Here is an 18,926-nt window from a genome sequence, read left to right as displayed (position 1 = left end):
GGATGTACGGGCGTATGTATGGACAGCAGCAATGCTGTATGACCCCACATAAATGTGCAGGGGCATAAAAAATTTAGTGTGTGTGTAAAAGCATATACTCTAAATTATGCTCCATGTTTTATTGTACTTTACATAATTTTGCCATGAAAGCCATATTTGGTAATGCCTATATAAGGAAAGAACAACGACATCACTGTGCCCAAAATGTCTGCCATTTCATTAAATTGACAATATTTAAATTGCTATATCTTTTTCGCTTATAGTCTGATTTTCATAATTTTTTGCCAGTTTATATCTTTAATCATACTCTCTCTAAATACATGAACTGTCAAATGTTGAATAATTATACGCCCGTTTGAAAAACGGGACGTATTATGGGAACGCCCCTGGCGGGCGGGCGGGATGGCGGCGTCCACAGACTTTGTCCGGAGCATATCTTCTACATGCATGGAGGGATTTTGATGAAACTTGGCACAGTTGTTCACCATCATGAGACGGAGTGTCATGCGCAAGAACCAGGTCCCTAGGTCTAAGGTCAAGGTCACACTTAGAGGTCAAAGGTCAAATTCAAGAATGACTTTGTCCGGAGCATATCTTCTTCATGCATGGAGGGATTTTGATGAAAGTTGGCACAGTTGTTCATCATCATGAGACGGAGTGTCGTGCGCAAGAACCAGGTCCCTAGGTCTAAGGTCAAGGTCACACTTAGAGGTCAAAGGACACAAGAAAGAAAACTTTGTCCGGAGCATATCTTCTTCATGCATAGAGGGATTTTGATATAACTTCGCACAAATGTTTACCACCATGAGGCGGAGTGTCATGCGCAAGAACCAGGTCCCTAGGTCTAAGGTCAAGGTCACACTTAGAGGTCAAAGGATACAAGAATGAAAACCTTGTCCGGAGCATTTCTTCTTCATGCATAGAGGGATTTTGATATAACTTGGCACAAATGTTCACCACCACGAGACGGAGTGTCATGCGCAAGAACCAGGTCCCTAGGTCTAAGGTCAAGGTCACACTTAGAGGCCAAAGGTCAGATACAAGAATGACTTTGTCCGAAGCATTTCTTCTTCATGCATGGAGGGATTTTGATGTATCTTGGCACAATTATACACCATCATGAGATGAAGTGTCATGCGCAGTTCCCTTTTTAGAATTACTTCCCTTTGTTGTTACTATAAATAGCTTATATTGTAACTTTTTCATTACTAGTCGTAGGGAAAAATCGAGACCACTTTTCTGTAGTACAACATGCATGCTACATCCAATTATGAGGTGTATTTTGACCAATCTCTACCTGGTAAAGAGTTTTGTGTGGACTTAAAATTTTTTTTTGGATTTTTTTTTTTTTTTTTTTTTTTTTTTTTTTTAAGATTACCTTCCCTTAGTTGTTACTATAAATAACTTATATTGTAACTTTTTTATAACTGACCGTTGGGAAAAAACAAGACCACTTTTCTGTGGTACAACATAGATATTACTTTCAAATTTTAGGTGTATTTTAAGGTATCTCTACCTGGTAAGGAGTTTTTTTGTGGACTTAGAAAAACAAAAGACTTACAATGATTATTAAACAACCACAAAATTAAAATTCCATTTGCAAATACAGGTGCTAGAGTAAAGAAATTTGCTGTGACGGGCGTATATTGTGACATTCTGGCACTCTTGTTCCCCTTTAAAATTCATGGGATCAATAATCACCTGATAATTTTTCAAAACTATAGCTGAATAAATTCTGTACATTGTTTGATATGTTTATGTGAAGAAAGTATGTTTCCATTTAACAGCAAGTGAGTGGAATGGATGGTACTTTCCGAGTATCAATTATAGTTTTTAAAACAAAATCCTGGGGGAAATAACCTTTCCATGCAAGGTAAATGTAATTCAGATACCAAGAAAAAAATATTTAAGGACATATAATTCACAGTAGTCCAGTGCCAAAATATATAACAGTTCAATGTATGTAGCAGCATACACATCAAAAGAACTGAAGATATTCATTCATTACTTATGAGAAAATACTACTGGGTCATCTGCTATAAATTTTTATATTAATTGCATAAAAAGAAAATAAGATTTGGTACTGAATGGTGCTCAATCGCCACATGGGTATTTTAAAGGCTCTTTTTGATCATATAAAAAAAGATTTTCACAACTTTTAAATTCCATTTTCACAACTTTTGAATTCCATTTTCATAACTTCTGAATTCCATTTTCACAACTTTTAATTCATAGCACCTAAAATGTACCATGCACTTGTGCATCTCATATCAATTCAGTCTTCTTTTGAGAGAACATGTGACTTTTGCATCATACAAATATGCGGGTATTGCTAAATATAAATAATTCAATAAATGCAATACATTAAAATTTTATGTGAACTTTGAACAAACTGCCCAGTAAACAAAAACTCAATACATGTACCAACAAAAATGAAGAACTTTTACCTCCAATTACCATCCTTAAGAATGTAAGTAAAAATAGTAGAACAGAAACACAATAAGGTGCAGTGTAAGTCAGTTAATGAAAATTCAGATTGAAGAAATCAAATGCATAATTACTTATTACAAAATGTCTCTTACTATCTTGTCTTAGTATCTGTTCTATTGCCTTCTTGATAATTCTTGGCTGGTACCCCATCTCTAAAACACTCTGTGCAGCATCCGAGAGCAAGATTCTCTCTATTTCCTGTACTGGTAACTGGTTCCCGGCTTATGTAATACAAAGTTATCATATACCTCAGATTTCAACTATTGTCAACCTCACTTACCTAAATATAATGTAGTTATACAGAGAGAAGAACTTTATAAGCTTTCTGTCTGTCTATTTATGTTTAATTAGGGTCCATCCGCCCGTAAGGGCACAGTATAGCATTTTTAGCTATGTAGAGTATAGACCCCCGGCATGTCACCAGGCATGCTGTTAAAGATAAATTTTTGAAGCCGAAGTGGTGAAAATTTACCTCTATGCAATTTCCGTAGAGTATATACCAAAGAAAAATAATTTTGTTGCCAAAGGTGAATCACTGTCACGGCCAATGAGACCTAAACGACAGAGACCCGTAAAGAGACGTGGTTGCTCGAAGGCGCCCTTAAAAGGGCGGTAAGTGCTGCAAGCCGCTGTCGCTGGAATCCTCAGCCGCTCCTCTGCTGTGGGTGTTGTGCCCCTCCCCGCTCGCCCCCCACGTTGAGCGTGGGGTTTGAGCAGCTCGGGGGCTTCTCTGCATGCCGTCTGTATTCTGCAGGCCATCTGAACAGCAAGCCGTCAGCCAAGTACATAGCTCCTTGTCACAAACAGTCCCTTTTAGGGCCACTCCTGCCAGCTTCAGTCAGGACATTGACAGAAAAATGCCAATGACCTAGTTCTGTCAATGCCCTGTGCCTTCTCAAGACGTGCACTCACTGGCGGGTCGGAGAAGCTTTCTCTCATTCTAATCCTTTTTATGCTTGTAAAATCTAAGTGTAATGTAATTTTTGAAATACATTTTAAAAAAAGTAAAACTACTTTGCAGCATGAAATGGAAATGTTTAAGGGTAGACTTATTCCTTTGGTACTACATCAATAAGGCTAGTATAAAGTACCAAGTTTTATCCTATAATTAAAAATATTCACAAATACAGATATGCTACCAGTCAACTCAGTTTCATGCTTTTACATTAATTAAAATGTACTATTTACAGATATATCAGAGAAGTAACTGCAATAACTTACCACTACTATTTGATTGTGCTTCATTCTGAAAACAAAAATTCAAAGACATGGAAATACTGTTTATGAAGCCCTGTTTTGCCTCAAATTTAATAAAAAATACATTGTTATTGTACCATAACACTAAACTGACATTTCTGAAACTCTACGGCTGTGTTTGGGGTGCTCTCAGCCTCTGGGATAACTACCCTTAGCTCTTATTTTTTGAAAAAAAGGTAGAGTAAGTCATCATATCTTGACACAGTAACTGTGAAATCAGTAATATTTGTAGGGGACAAATTTCCACTTATTTAAAGATGGAGTCAATACCAAAGATTAAATGCCAACAAACAGACTCTCCATGCATTTTATGTTCAAAGTTTGAAATCCACTAATTTATATCATTACAAAATAGCAGTTTGGGCCAAAAAAAAAAAAAAAAAAAAATCATGTGTCCACAAAATTAAATGATTTAACAGTATTTGGATATGCAAATATTCAGCCCTGTCAGAATCTTTTGAAATCCTTTTATGGTAAACATAAAACAGTTCTATAAACAAAGCCATTTCTGAGAAAATTATAAGCATGGTTCTGGAATCATTCTACCACCATTTCTTTCTTTTTTAAATAACCTCTTTTAACAAATTTTCTTCGATGAACTAAGTACAATTACAACTTACATCTTGGGAGTACTGAACAGCAAGTTGGACGAGGTTGACAAACTCCTCCCCTTTCTTCTGTTTTACAAAGACACAGTTCCGAGACCAGCGGGCATGCTCTATCCATGGATTGTCATCTTTCGTCCAGTGACGAAGACCTTTAAAACATAAAGCACCAATTATATCTCTTTATGAGTCACGTACTAACAGTAATGCTTTACGATTTACTTAAGAAATGAAATAAGAAATAAGTTAATAAACAAGAGCACCACAATGCGAAGCAATATACGCCCGAAAGTATGACCTTTGACAACTATGTATAACCTTGACCTTGAATTCAGCCATCCAGAACATGTGCTCTGCACGTCGTCTCGATGTGGTGAACATTTGTGCCAATTTTTTAAAAATCCTTCAAGCAGTTCAAGAGTTACAGAGCAGACACGGAACAAAGTCATATGACCTCTGACCACTAAGTGTGACCTTGACCTTGAAGCGAGCCATCCAGAACAAGCGCTCTGCACGTCATCTCGATGTGGTGAATATTTGTGTCAAGTTCCTTTGAAATCCTTCAAGGGGTTCAAGAGTTACAGAGCGGACAAGAAATTGCTAACCGACGGATGGACACAGGGGTTTAATATATTACGTACCTTTGGACGTTTAATTATGACTTAGTAACAAAATTCCTATGCATGCATCTGTTTTCATATTGGCTGATGTTTACATATAACTACTCCAAAAAGCAGAGTGTAATCCAGGTTTGCTAAACAAATGGGTTCTGTTACTATTTACCTACACAAATATAGTAAGTATCACAACATAGTACCTGCACATGAACATGTACCAGTACTATCAAATATCATCATCTCTGAAGAGACACTTACCTATCCCACAGTAAAAGCACCTGACACAGTCACCAAAACCTGAAAGGAAGTTTGTATTTTCATAAACATCTGTATCCTTGTTTTAAAAATTGTGACAGCCTGCATACTATGTTGTTAAAAAACATGTGTCTACATAATAATCTTCTAATATATCCATACACTGTATAAGAAAGAGAACAAGAGCCAAGGGCTTATATGACAGACAGATGATCTATTATAGGACTAATGTGAAAACCAACTTTCTTGAAATCTAATTAAATGATCACATTGAAATATTTAAAATCAAATACATGTCAATAACAATCAATCTTGCCTGGAAACATGTCTTCAGCATTTGCATTCTTTCTGAAATTTGTGGCTGTGCCATAGAAATCAAATTTTGTGTGAAAAAAGACTGCATTACGCGTAATATAATCAAAAACCATGTAATTTCCATAGCGCCTACTCATTACAAACCTTTCAGATAATGTGTATACTGGTGTAATAATGTACAGGCTGGAATGACCTTTTCATTGTAATCATGTAATAATAAGCGGCTAATACAGGGCTCAGGTATGCTTTCTGGCGTAGTACACTTAGTGCCATTATGGCATCAGGGCTTTATGACCAGAAGGCAAACCCAAGACGTATATTGACCTTTATATTACATAACTATAACTTAACTTTTATCTTGGTATTTTCATTTTCATACTTTCAAACATCATACTGATATGGATCAGTTCATTGCTTTAATATCTATAAATAAGCCTATGCCTATAAATCGACCAGAAACCTTTCATGGAAATATGTTGCTACACGATGACAACATCAGTATGCGCGAACATTCCAGTAACCAGGGGTTACATTGGTAATGGCTTGTGAGGCACAATGTGTTACTACTAGTCTATAGCGAAGACCATAATGAACGTTTTTAATAGCTTTGTTATTACTATTTATTGTAAGGTATATAATAATACAAGTATGCCCATAGGCAGAATGTCGAGCCAGCCAGCTGTTGTGACCTTGACCTTAGACCTAAGGACCTGGTTCTTGTGCAAGACACTCCGTCTCATAATGGTGAACATTCGTGCCAAGTTACATTGAAATCCCACCATGCATGAAGAAGAAATGCTCCGGACAAACTTCAATTTAATCCTTGACCTCGACCTTTGAGATAGGAACATGGGTTTTGTACACGACATGCCTTCTCATTGTGGTAAACATTCATGCCAAATACAAACAAGATTTGTCCATGCATGTCAAAGTTATGGTCCGAACAAAATCGGACGGACGGACGCACACGCAAATAGTGGCGACTACAACGAGCTCACCGCAAGCGGGCTCGGCAACTAGATGTAAGCAAATTATTCGAGCTGATTCTGCCAATATCGACGCAACATTCAATGCCGATAACAGCAAGTTTCTAAATTCACATTTTATAAAAATTGCGTAACGGTAAAGACGGCCATTAGGCCATAATCAAACAAGAGGACCATGATGGTCCTGAATCGCTCACCTCTTCCCACATGACCCAGTTTTGAGTATGACGTCGTTTTTTCTATTATCTGACATAGTGACCTAGTTTTTGAGCTCATGTGACCCAGTTTTGAACTTGACCTAGATATTATCAAGATAAAAATGCTAACCAATTTTCATGAAGATCCATTGAAAAATATGGTCTCTAGAGAGGTCACAAGGTTTTTCTATTATTTGACATATTGACCTAGTTTTCGAAGGTACGTGACCCTGTTTTGAAATTTACCTAGATATCATCAAGGTGAACATTCTCACTAATTTTCATGAAGATCTCATGAAAAATATGGCCTCTAGAGAGGTCACAAGGTTTTTCTATTTTTATACTTACTGGCCTAGTTTTTGATTGCACGTGACCCAGTTTCTAAACTGACCTAGATATCATCAAGGAGAACATTCAGATCAATTTTCATGAAGATCCATTGAAAAATATGGCCTCTAGAGAGGTCAAAAGATTTTTCTAATTTTAGATCTACTGACCTAGTTTTTGACCACAGTTGACCCAATTTCAAATTTCACCTAGATATCATCAAGATGAACATTCAGACCAACTTTCATACAGATCCCATGAAAAGTATGGCCTCTAGAGAGGTCACAAGGTTTTTATTATTATTTGACCTACTGACCTAGTTTTTTAAGGCACGTGACCCATTTCAAACTTGACCTAGATATCATCAAGGTGAACATTCTGACCAATTTTCATGAAGATCCATTCAAGGGTATGGCCTCTAGAGAGGTCACAAGGTTTTTCTATTTCAAGACCTACTGACCTAGTTTTTGATCACAGTTGACCCAGTTTCAAACTTGACCTATATATCATCAAGATCAACATTCAGACCGACTTTCATACAGATCCAATGAAAAATATGGCCTCTAGAGAGGACACAACGTTTTTTCATTATTTGACCTATTGACCTACTTTTTGAAGCCACATGACCCACTTTCAAACAAGAACTAGATATCATCAAGATGAACATTCTGACCAACTTTTATGGAGATCCATTCACAAGTATGGCCTCTAGAGAGGTCACAAGGTTTTTCTATTTTTAGACCTACTGACCTAGTTTTTGACCGCACATGACCCTGTTTCGAAGCTGACCTAGATATCATCAAGATGAACATTCAGACCAACTTTCATACAGATCCCATGAAAAATATGGTCTCTAGAGAGGTCACAAGGTTTTTCTATTATTTGACCTGCTGACCTAGTTTTTGAAGGCATGTGACCCACTTTCGAACCTGACCTAGATATCATCAAGGTGAACATTCTGACCAATTTTCATGAAGATCTCATGAAATATATGGCCTCTAGAGAGGTCACAAGGTTTTTCTATTTTTAGACCAACTGACCTAGTTTTTGACTGCACGTGACCCAGTTTCAAATTTGGCCTAGATATCATCAAGATGAACATTCAGACCAACTTTCATACAGATCCCATGAAAAATATGGCCTTTAGAGAGGTCACAAGGTTTTTCTATTATCTGACCTACTGACCTAGTTTTTGACGGCATGTGACCCAGTTTCGAACTTGACCTAGATATCATCAAGGTTAATGTTCTGACCAAGTTTCATGAAGATCTCTTGAAATATATGGCCTCTAGAGAGGTCACAAGGTTTTTCTATTTTTAGACCTACTGACCTAGTTTTTGAAGGCACGTGACCCAGTTTCGAACTTGACCTAGATATAATCAAGATGAACATTCTGACCAACTTTCATGAAGATCTTGTGAAATATATGGCCTCTAGAGAGGTCACAAGGTTTTTCTATTTTTAGACCTACTGACCTAGTTTTTGATGGCACATGACCCAGTTTCGAACTTGACCTAGATATAATCAAGATGAACATTCTGACCAACTTTCATAAAGATTCCACAAAAAATGTGACCTCTAGAGTGGTCACAAGCAAAAGTTTACAGACGGATGTACGCACTGACGCACGGACGGACGACGGACACCGCGCGATCACAAAAGCTCACCTTGTCACTTTGTGACAGGTGAGCTAAAAATTGTTTGTTTGCAGTGCTCCGACCTAGATTTTTAGGAGTGGGTAGGTAGGTAGGGATTTTTTATTTTTTTTGTAAAGTCAGTGTACAAAAATTTTCTCAGCAGACATTGAAACATATTCATGAATTTCAGAGAGTAAGAGCATACATGGCAGACAAATTCTACCAGGAATTTCACAGAGCATAAACTAGCATGTAGACATTTATTAAACCAGATCTTTTATTTTATAATTAATCAAAATTTTCGTGAAACTGAATGACACTACTTTGGATACAGACCAAGAATGCAACGAACGATCTTGACACTCCGAACCCTCATTCCCTAAAACCTTTTACAGGACAGTTGTTCTGACTTCATGCAGATGCTGTCAGACCCTTAGTGTATGAAATGATGGCCTTTGTTGCATTTTGGTATAAGTTTTGAGTACTCAAATGTCATCAGTCTGGATACAGGAAGAGACAGAAGGTTTATAATGACCTCACTGCAGACCTAAGCTGTTCAACCTGTTTTTGGCGAGATGGGGGTGGGGAAGGGTAAGCAAAGAAGAATGTTTGCTGCCATCCTCCTGGAAATGTTAAAAATATATTAATGAAATGGTGGCCTCTGTTACATCTCTTGACAGGAATGAAATAGTGGCCTCAGTTACAGCTTTTGACAGGAATGAAATAGTGGCCTCTGTTACATCTTTTGACAGTAATGAAAGGGCGGCCTATGCTACCTCTATGAATGAAATAGTGGCCTTTTTTACCTTTTTTGATGATAGAAATGAAATGGTGCCCTCTGTTACATCTTTTGATAGGAATGAAAATAATGGTGGCATCTGTTACATCTTTTGATAGGAATGAAATGATGGCCTGTTTTACATCCTTGTTAGGAATGAAATGATGGCAACTGTTACATTTTTTGTATAAATTCTGAGTGCCCTGATATTATTAATCTGGACACAGGAAGTGTTGTTGCATATGAAAGCCACATTACAGTCCAAAATTTGGTGGTAGGTATAGAAGATCCAATTTCAGAATTTCTGAAGTTTGAAATGGTGGGTTCTGATACATGTTAAACTTTGTTAAATAAAGGTAACTTCTCGGGCAACTTGGGGCAGGGGAGCAGCATAGGCCTCCCAATCCCTCCACCCCAACCCTTTGAATATAGGTCTGTGTATAAGCGGGTGATTGTGACCAGCTGTGGAGCTTCTCATGCTTAATTTTTAGTCTCCGTTGGCTTTAAAACTGAAAGGCTTCACTATTAAACACAAGCTGAAGTATGTCAAATTATGAGTAAGGAACAAGAAACGAAGTTCACAGCACTTAAATTGCAAATCCATAAATCATCTCAGTCCTTTTAAATCAAAGTGTATTAGGTAATACACAAATTGTACTTGTAGAATTAGGTCAAATTACATCACACACATCACAACATTTAGCTGTCAAACTGCTTCCTTTCATCTTACATCAAAGGTCAAATGCCAATTGGCATCTTTCCTCTGAAGGACAAGTGCCAGTGTATTTTTCAAGATGTTTATGCAATTTTGTCACCAAATGTGTTGGATAAAACTGGGATTTAAAAGTTAAATCATGTTTGCAAGGAAAGGAAAATTAGGATTTACAAAAAAAAAATCAAGGTATGTGGCTTTATTAAGTGTTCAAACAAGGTCTCAATTAATACATAAAAATGTGAATAGTTATCATTCAAGTTGCCGATTATTCTGGTACATGATCAAAAATTCTGATGTCTGTTTAATTTATAAACTTTTAAATGTTCAAACTAATCAACAGAAAATCAGAATAATTTTTTTGGACCATGGTCATGTCACCGTAAAATCATGTGAGAAAGACTAAGTAAAGATGTCTGAGTGACTTTCTCACTCGGATTGGAACTTGTGACTTCCGAAACACGCGCGAAGACGGCAATATGGTCGCGTACACTAAACGTTGAATGATCTGCTGTATATTAAAATACGAAAAGGAAAATGTCTGCTGAAAATGCATTTTGCATCAGAAAGGATCAAAACATATATTAAAAAAATTTGCCCCCATGAAATGCCTAAAAAAGTTTTGGGTCGGGACTATTTTGATCGGTCGGTCGGAGCACTGCAAACAAACATTTTTTAAATTATGGCCTTAGGTCACAACGCTTTCAGCAGTTACTACAAGTATACTTACTTTGACTATGATATTTATCTTTAAAATAATCTATTGCTGCTTAAATTTGCGGTAAAACGTGGATATCGGCACGCAGTTTGCTAGAAAAATAGAGATGATAAAATACATAAAAGGCAATGTTCAATATCGCAATCGTTTAACTAAAATATATAAAACCACGCTGAAAAGTTGTCTACTTTTACTTCAAACCAATGACCTATATAAATTTAATATTTCTGCATTACAGCTTTATCAGCGCCACGATGCCTTGTATTGTCCGTTTCATGCTTACTGACATTATGCAACTGTAGAATATTCAAACACTAGCGTAAGTTCACTTTAGGTAGCGCAGGACAGTGATCTATCTTGATGACTTTCAAGTCTGTTTTGCTTTTAGTATCACACGTGTGATCTGCTCAGAATCCCAAAACTAGAGGTTTGCTTTTTTTCAGCTAGAGTTGGGGTGTCAAAACTGGAGGTTTTTATAGCCAAATGTTTAAGCATGCTAAAGTACAACTTAACCTTTAGCCTGCTAAATTTCTAAAATAAACTGATCCATCATTCAATCTGGGCAGTACCACTTACTATTCAAAGGGGTGCTCACTGAAAATTTACTGACTGAACAGTGATCAGTGCCGACCATGCAAAGGCAGAATCACTTGCCGCCAGCAGGCTTAAGGTTCAGAAACAAAGTCATGTCATTTATAATCTATATATTATGTAGACACTTGAAAATACTGAAATCCCTCAATATGTCAAACATTTTTATAAATCCTGAAACTATCCTAGCTTCGACTTGGAGATTGAAACCGGGAAAAGTTTTGCAAATGAAGATGTGGGGCAAACTAGAGATAATTTTACTTGTTAAAATAATGACCTCGTTGCTTGCTCTTTTTGTAAGAAAACAGCAAAGTACGAAAGGCCAAGGGATATAACTTTGGTGCCATTTGTCCGTCAGAGTAATATTTAACTAAATAATTTAAGACACGGTTTGGAGTATTTAAACAAAACATGGTAAAAATGATGTTATTTACTATAGAGAAATACCACCTGCAAGTTTCTGCCAGATTGGCCAAGGAAGAGAATATATATATATATATATATAGTGATTTATTCCATTTTTTTTCTGTCTGGAGACATATCTAAGGCATGGTTTGAAGGATTTCAATAAAACACAGTAGAAATGTTAACCCCTATAAGGGTATAAGGCCCTGAGAATTTCAGTTAGACTGCTTGAGGAAGACAAGTTTTATGAAACTTATTGCTGAAAGATTTCAATAAAACATGGAATAAAAGCTTTAAAGAAAATGAAACCAAACAAGGTTCAGACTGCTTGACGAAGACGAGATTAATGGCCCTCTGTACCTATCTGTTTGGAGCCATTTCTAAGACATGGTTAGGAGAATTTCAATAGAACATGGAAATAATGCTAAGTGTTATTGGAAAATGCAGTCCTGGAAGTGGCAGTGAAATTGCTTGAGGAACACGAGAATTACGGCCCATTGTACTTATATAATGTTTACTATATAGGGTATTTCTTTGCTAGTGGCACATGTCCATTTTTACTTTGACTGTAAAGAAGGCTTACCTGCATAAAAGAAACCAGCTTCTGCAAGTTCCTGTGGGGTATGGCTGGCTGTATCAGGCCATCCACTGTAGCTACCTTCTCTAGCTGTCTTTGTAGCATATTGGGTGTGTTTAGGGATTGCTGTATTTATACCTATACAAGTACAACCAACTTATTTATATTTACCAAAACTAAAAATCTACATGTTTCTCAAACTGCGGAGTCTCCATATTCTTACTTTCGGAATGAGTTAAGATTTGTTTAACTTAGTAAAATATACTTGTGACAGATATCTTATTTTTCACTTCTCTGATAAAAAAGGCATCATTTTTATAATAAATTTTTCATTGTCTTTCTAACTTTCAAATTTGGTGTGCAAATTATCATGCTAAGAATTAAATATTAGGTTTTTATCTTCAAATAAAGCATTTCTGACATCTACCTGCCGTGCAATGAATTAAATAAAAGGCTACCGCAGGGAATAATGTAAATCAAGTTTACATTAATTGGTCTCTTACCTAGGGAATTTGCTCCAGTTTCAACTTGTTGGTTTTGTTGAGCAGGTGCTGGACTGCGAATTCTTTCTGGTGCCCAGTCATTGTTTACATCTTCACTCTGTTCTGATCTTTCCCTTGGTTCTGGTATGTCCATTATAGCCATCAAGGCTCTGCTGAATGGCCCAAAGTACTGAACAGGTACATTGACTTCTTCATTTTTTCTCAGGAATTTGCAGTTTGGATTTATTCTTTCATGAATTTTCATCGGCATATCTTCTGCTACCCAGTTATATCTTCGAACTCCACAGCAGTAGCAGACGACACCATCACCATCTGAGGCATAGTAGAAACCTGCTTCTGCTAGTTTGATGAGATATGGTTTGTTTTCCTTTGGATAGCTTCTCAGTGTGCAGAAACGCAGAAGTTCATATCTCATAGAAACATGTGGTGTTGGAGGTGTTCCATTTGCAATTTGCTCAATTATTGACAAAAGTGGTTCAAACTTTGGAACGAAAGCCACTGTAATCTTTATTTCTGGTACTGGTAGTTCATTTAATGGTAGCCATGTGCAGGCTCTTATAGCTAACAGGGTTTCAAACTCATCTTCTGTAAAGGTGCAGTCTGTGTTTTCCTTTCTTGATCTTTCAACTTCCACCTTAAACTTAAGATTTTTAAATGCTTTAAAACTTTGCTGCCTTTTACATGACAAATGGGCAACTTTTTTTGCAACAGCTTCTACCGCAGACTGTTGTCTTATTTTTTGTGATGGACTTGGGATAACTTTTAATCTGAGCTTTGATTTCTCTGGTATTTCATCATTTTCTGCAAGTGGTAAACTTGATCCAAAAGGTGGAGGTATTGTTACGTTTAAATCATCATTTCCGTTACTATTTTCAATTTCAGCCATATAAAATGTGTCTGAGGTTTTTGCTTCGTAAGACCCTTTCCTTTTACTTCTTGAGGGATAATGAGAATTTCTGTCTTGTGCACCTTTGTCAATATTAAATTTTATCTGTTTTGCTTCTGAATTGCTGTGCGCCAGTATATTTATATGAGTTACATCTGTATCATCCCTGATCCCTTGTTTTATGAAGTCATCTTGATCTGAACAATTTTCACGTTTCTCCTCAAATTCAACACCTATTGTTTCATTTTTAAACCCACCAAAATCAACATCTGTGTAATCCTTGTTTTCTTCAAACCTATCAAGGTCAACTGCTGTTGTTCCATTTTCAAACCCACCAAAATCAACATCTGTGTTATCCTCGTTTTCTTCAAACCTAACAAAGTCAACAGCTGCTGTTTCATTTTCAAACTCAACAAAATCAACATCAGTTATATATTTGTTTTCTTCAAATCTAGCAGAACCAACATCTATGGTTTCATTTTCATCATCACATCCAACAAAATCATCACCTGTTTCACCATTTCCATGTTTTGTCCTCAACCTTTCCCTGTTATTCTGTCTCATAAAATCATCATGCCTTGAATCATTTTCATACTTTTTCTGTTGAGTTTCTTCTTCTTCAAAGCTTCCAAAGTCTACATCAGTTGCATTTTCTATAGCATTTTCAAATATAATCTCCTCATCTTTTGAAGGCATATATGCTTTTGTTGCAACAGAGTCATGAATATATACATCATCAGCAGCAGCAGCTTCAAGAGGTTCAAAGTCACTGGGAACTGTATCTTCAGATTTATATACTTCTGCAGTATAATGTTCAGTCTGTTGGAAATGCCTTTCCTTTTCTATGTCTTTATGAGTTATATTTTTACCTTTTCCTTGCAGGCATATATAATCATCCCATTCATTTTCAGTTTTCTCAGAATGTGACACCTTTTCAGCTGCAATGGAAACAAGAAGGCCATGATAGCTATGTGTATTCCTCATCTGACCCAGTTCTTACCCCTAAATTGCATTACAATAAACATTCTGACTTATGCTTTATTTAAATCAGGAAGAACATTAAAAACAAGAGCTGTCTGTTGACAGCGCGCTCGACTATTCAAAGCACTGATGTAAGTATGGGGTCAAAATATTACCAGAGATTTTCAGACAAAATAAGAACAAGAGATCACAGAGTGATCTTGGCGCCCACCATTGAGCCATTTTTGATTGTTCCAAGTTTCAAGACTAGCTCACGGTCAAAATCAAGGTCAAATTTCATTTCAGTACACATCACTGTGCATGTGGCCATGCATGTGGTCCAAATTTGAAAGCTGTAGCTTGAGAAATGTGAAAGTAGGTCACAAGATCAATTTCAAGGTCAAAGTTCATTTCGGTAAACAAAACTATGCATGTGCTTCAAATTTGGAGGCTGCAGCTTGAGAAATGTGAAAGTAGGTACTAGATAAAAATCAATGTCAAATTTCAATTCAGAACACAAAATAATGCATGTTGTAAAAATTTGATACCCTGTAGCTTGAGAAATGTGAAAGTAGGTCACTAGGTCAATCTCAAGATCAAAGTTCATTTCGGTACACAAAACTATGCATGTGGTCCAAATTTGAAGGCTGTAGATTGAGAAATGCGGAAGTAGGTCACTAGGTCAAAATCAAGGTCAAATTTCATTTCGGAACACAAAACTATGCATGTGGTCCAAATTTGAAGCCTGTACCTTCAAAAATGTGAAAGTAGGACTAGGTCAATGCCAAAGTCAAAGATTTTTTTGGTACACAAAACTATGTATGTGGTCCAAATTTGAAGGCTGTAGCTTGAGAAATGTGAAAGTAGGTCACTAGGTCAATGTCAAGGTCAATGTTTTTTTTCAGTACACAAAACTATGCCTGTGGTCCAAATTTGAAGGCTGTAGCTTGAGAAATGTGAAAGTAGGTCACTAGGTCAAAATCAAGGTCAAATTTCATTTCAGAACACAAAACCATGCATGTGGTCCAAATTTGAAGCCTGTAGCTACAGAAATGTGGAAGTAGGTCACTAGGTCAAAATCATGGTCAACTTATGTCAATGTTCATCTTGCCACTCAAAACTATACATGTGGTCCAAATTTGAATGTTGTAGGTTATTGACAAGAAGATTTTAAAAGCTTTTCCCTATATAAGTCTGTATGAACCATGTGACCCCTGGGGCGGGACCATATTTGACTCTAGGGGGATATTTTGAACAAACTTGGTAGAGAACCACAAGATGATGCTACATAACAAATATCAAAGCCCTAGCTACAGAAATGTGAAAGTAGGTCACTAGGTCAAAATCATGGTCAACTTTTGTCAATGTTCATCTTGCCACTCAAAACTATACATGTGGTCCAAATTTGAATGTTGTAGGTTATTGACAAGAAGATTTTCAAAGTTTTTCCCTATATAAGTCTATGTAAACCATGAGACCCCCAGGGCGGGGCCATATTTGACCCTAGGGGGATAATTTGAACAACCTAAGTAAGAGACTACTAGATGATGTCACATACAAAATATCAAAGCCCTAGGTCCTGTGGTTTTGGACAAGAGGTTTTTCAAAGTTTTTCCCTATATAAGTCCATATTAACCATGTGACCCCCAGGGTGGGGCCATATTTGACCCTAGGGGGACAATTTGAACAATCTTAGTAGAAGACCGCTAGATGATGTCACAGGCAAAATATCAAAGCCCTAGGCCCTGTGGTTTTGGACAAGAGGGTTTTCAAAGTTTTTCCCTATATAAGTCTATATAAAGCGTGTGACCCCGGGGAGGGGCCATATTTGACCCCAGGGATATAATTTGAATAATCTTGGTAGAGGACCACTAGATGATACTTCATACCAAATAACAAAGCCCTAGGCCCTGTGGTTTTGGCAAGAAAATTTTCAAAATGTTTCCCTATATAAATCTATGTAAATTATAAAAATAAACAAAGGGCCATAACTCACTCAAAAATTGTTAAACCAGTCTGATTTTCAGGGGGACACAAATAGGGAACCAATACATCATTCTGACAAAGTTTGGTCAAAATCCCCCCCCCCCCCCACAGTAGTTTCTGAGGCGATGCGATAACGAGAAATTGTAAATGGACGGACCACGGACGCAGAGTGATTTGAATAGCCCACTATCTGATGATGGTGGGCTTAAAATAGATAAGACAAACAATGTACCTGCATTTGTGGATTTGGATAGTTCTTGCACTATATGGCAATGTGTGACCATGATGGTTAGCAAGTGTTCAAAGTTTCAAAGCCATATATCAAACAGTTTAGACAAAATATAGAATGGTATGCGAAACTTAACTAATTTCTATGTCAAACAAGAGATCACAGAGTGATCTTGGCACCCACCATTGAGCCATTTTTGAATGTTCCAACTTTCAAGACTTGTTTAAGGTCAAAATTAACGTCAAATTTCATTTCGGTACACAACACTGTGCATGTAGTCTAAATTTGAAAGCTGTGGCTTGAGAAATGTGAAAGTAGGTCATTAGATCAATTTCATGATCAAAGTTCATTTCGGTAGACAGAACTATGCATGTGCTTCAAATCTGGAGGCTGTAGCTTGAGAAATGTGGAAGTAGATACTAGGTAAAAATCAATATCAAATTGCAATTCAGAACACAAAAGTATGCATATGGTCCGAATTTGAAGAATAGCTTCAGAAATGTGAAAGTAGGTCACTAGGTCAATCTCAAGATCAAAGTTCATTACGGTACACAAAACTATGTATGTGGTCAAAATTTAAAAGCTGTAGCTTGAGAAATGTGAAAGTAGGTCACTAGGTCAAAATCAAGGTCAAATTCCATTTCAGAACACAAAACTATGCATGTGGTCCAAATTTGAAGGCTGTAGCTAAAGAAATGTGAAAGAGCTTCAGAAATGTGAAAGTAGGTCATTAGGTATCTCTCAAGATCAAAGTTCATTTCGGTACACAAAAATATGCATGTGGTCCAAATTTGAAGGCTATAGCTTGAGAAATGTGAAAGTAGGTCACTAGGTCAAAATCAAGGTCAAATTTCATTTCAGAACACAAAACTATGCAAGTGGTCCAAATTTGAAGCCTGTACCTTCAAAAATGTGAAAGTAGGTCACTAGGTCAATGTCAAGGTCAAAGTTTGTTTCGGTATACAAACCTGTGCATGTGGTCCAAATTTGAAGGCTGTAGCTACAGAAATGTGAAAGAAGGTCACTAGGTCAAGATCAATGTCAACTCATGTCAAGGTTAATCTTGCCACTCAAAACTATACATGTGGTCCAAATTTGAATGATGTAGGTTATGGATATGAAGATTCTAAGTTTTTCCCTATATAACTCTATATGAACCATTAGACCCCCGGGGCGGGGCCATATTTGACCCTAGGGGGATAATTTGAATAAACTTTGTAGAGAAGCACTAGATGATGCTACATTACAAATATCAAAGCCCTAGTCTTTGTGGTTTGGACAAGACGATTTTCAAAGTTTTTCCCTACATAAGTCTATATAAACCATGTGACCCCCAGGGCGGGGCCATATTTGATCCTAGGGGAATAATTTGAAAATCTTAGTAGAGGACCACTAGATAATATCATTTGCAAAATATCAAAGCCCTAGGCCCTGTGGTTTTGGACAAGAGGTTTTTCTAAGTTTTTCCCTATATAGGTCTATATAAACCATGTGACCCCTAGGGCGGGGCCATATTTGACCCCAGGGAAATAATTTGAACAGTCTTGGTAGAGGACCACTAGATGATGCTACATACCAAATATCAAAGCCCTAGGCCCTGTTGTTTTGGAGAAGAAGATTTTCAAAGCTTTTCCCTATATAAATATATGTAAATTATGAAAATAAACAAAGGGCCATAACTTACTCAAAAATTGTTGAACCAGTCTGATTTTCAGGGGGACACAACTAGGGTACCAATACATCATTCTGACAACATTTGGTCAAAATCCCCCCAGTAGTTTCTGAGGAGATGCGATAAGGAGAAATTGTTAACTGACGGACGGACCACGGACGCAGGGTGATTTGAATAGCCCACCATCTGATGATGGTGGGCTAAAAAAAGGCCATAACTGAGC

General features: G+C 37.0%; 1 protein-coding gene across 4 annotated transcripts in view; it reads right to left on the bottom strand.

Annotated features, from left to right (window-relative positions):
- The window catches only part of LOC123552200 (uncharacterized), a 173,674-nt gene that overhangs the window by 25,685 nt on the left and 129,063 nt on the right, over positions 1 to 18,926 (bottom strand). For all 4 annotated transcript variants that reach the window (XM_053541721.1, XM_053541723.1, XM_053541722.1 and 1 more), the window contains exons 26-31: positions 12,971 to 14,794; positions 12,474 to 12,605; positions 5,228 to 5,266; positions 4,368 to 4,504; positions 3,712 to 3,736; positions 2,583 to 2,711 (exon numbers count right to left, since the gene is read on the bottom strand). In XM_053541721.1, coding sequence (XP_053397696.1) covers positions 2,583 to 2,711; positions 3,712 to 3,736; positions 4,368 to 4,504; positions 5,228 to 5,266; positions 12,474 to 12,605; positions 12,971 to 14,794 — 2,286 coding nt within the window. The remainder of the gene's footprint in view (positions 1 to 2,582; positions 2,712 to 3,711; positions 3,737 to 4,367; positions 4,505 to 5,227; positions 5,267 to 12,473; positions 12,606 to 12,970; positions 14,795 to 18,926) is intronic.

The sequence above is a fragment of the Mercenaria mercenaria genome, chromosome 4, assembly GCF_021730395.1.
Source record: "Mercenaria mercenaria strain notata chromosome 4, MADL_Memer_1, whole genome shotgun sequence".
NCBI classification, from domain to species: Eukaryota; Metazoa; Mollusca; class Bivalvia; order Venerida; family Veneridae; genus Mercenaria; species Mercenaria mercenaria.
The sequence above is the reverse complement of the archived record's forward strand: the minus strand, read 5'-3'. Positions and strand labels throughout refer to the sequence as shown.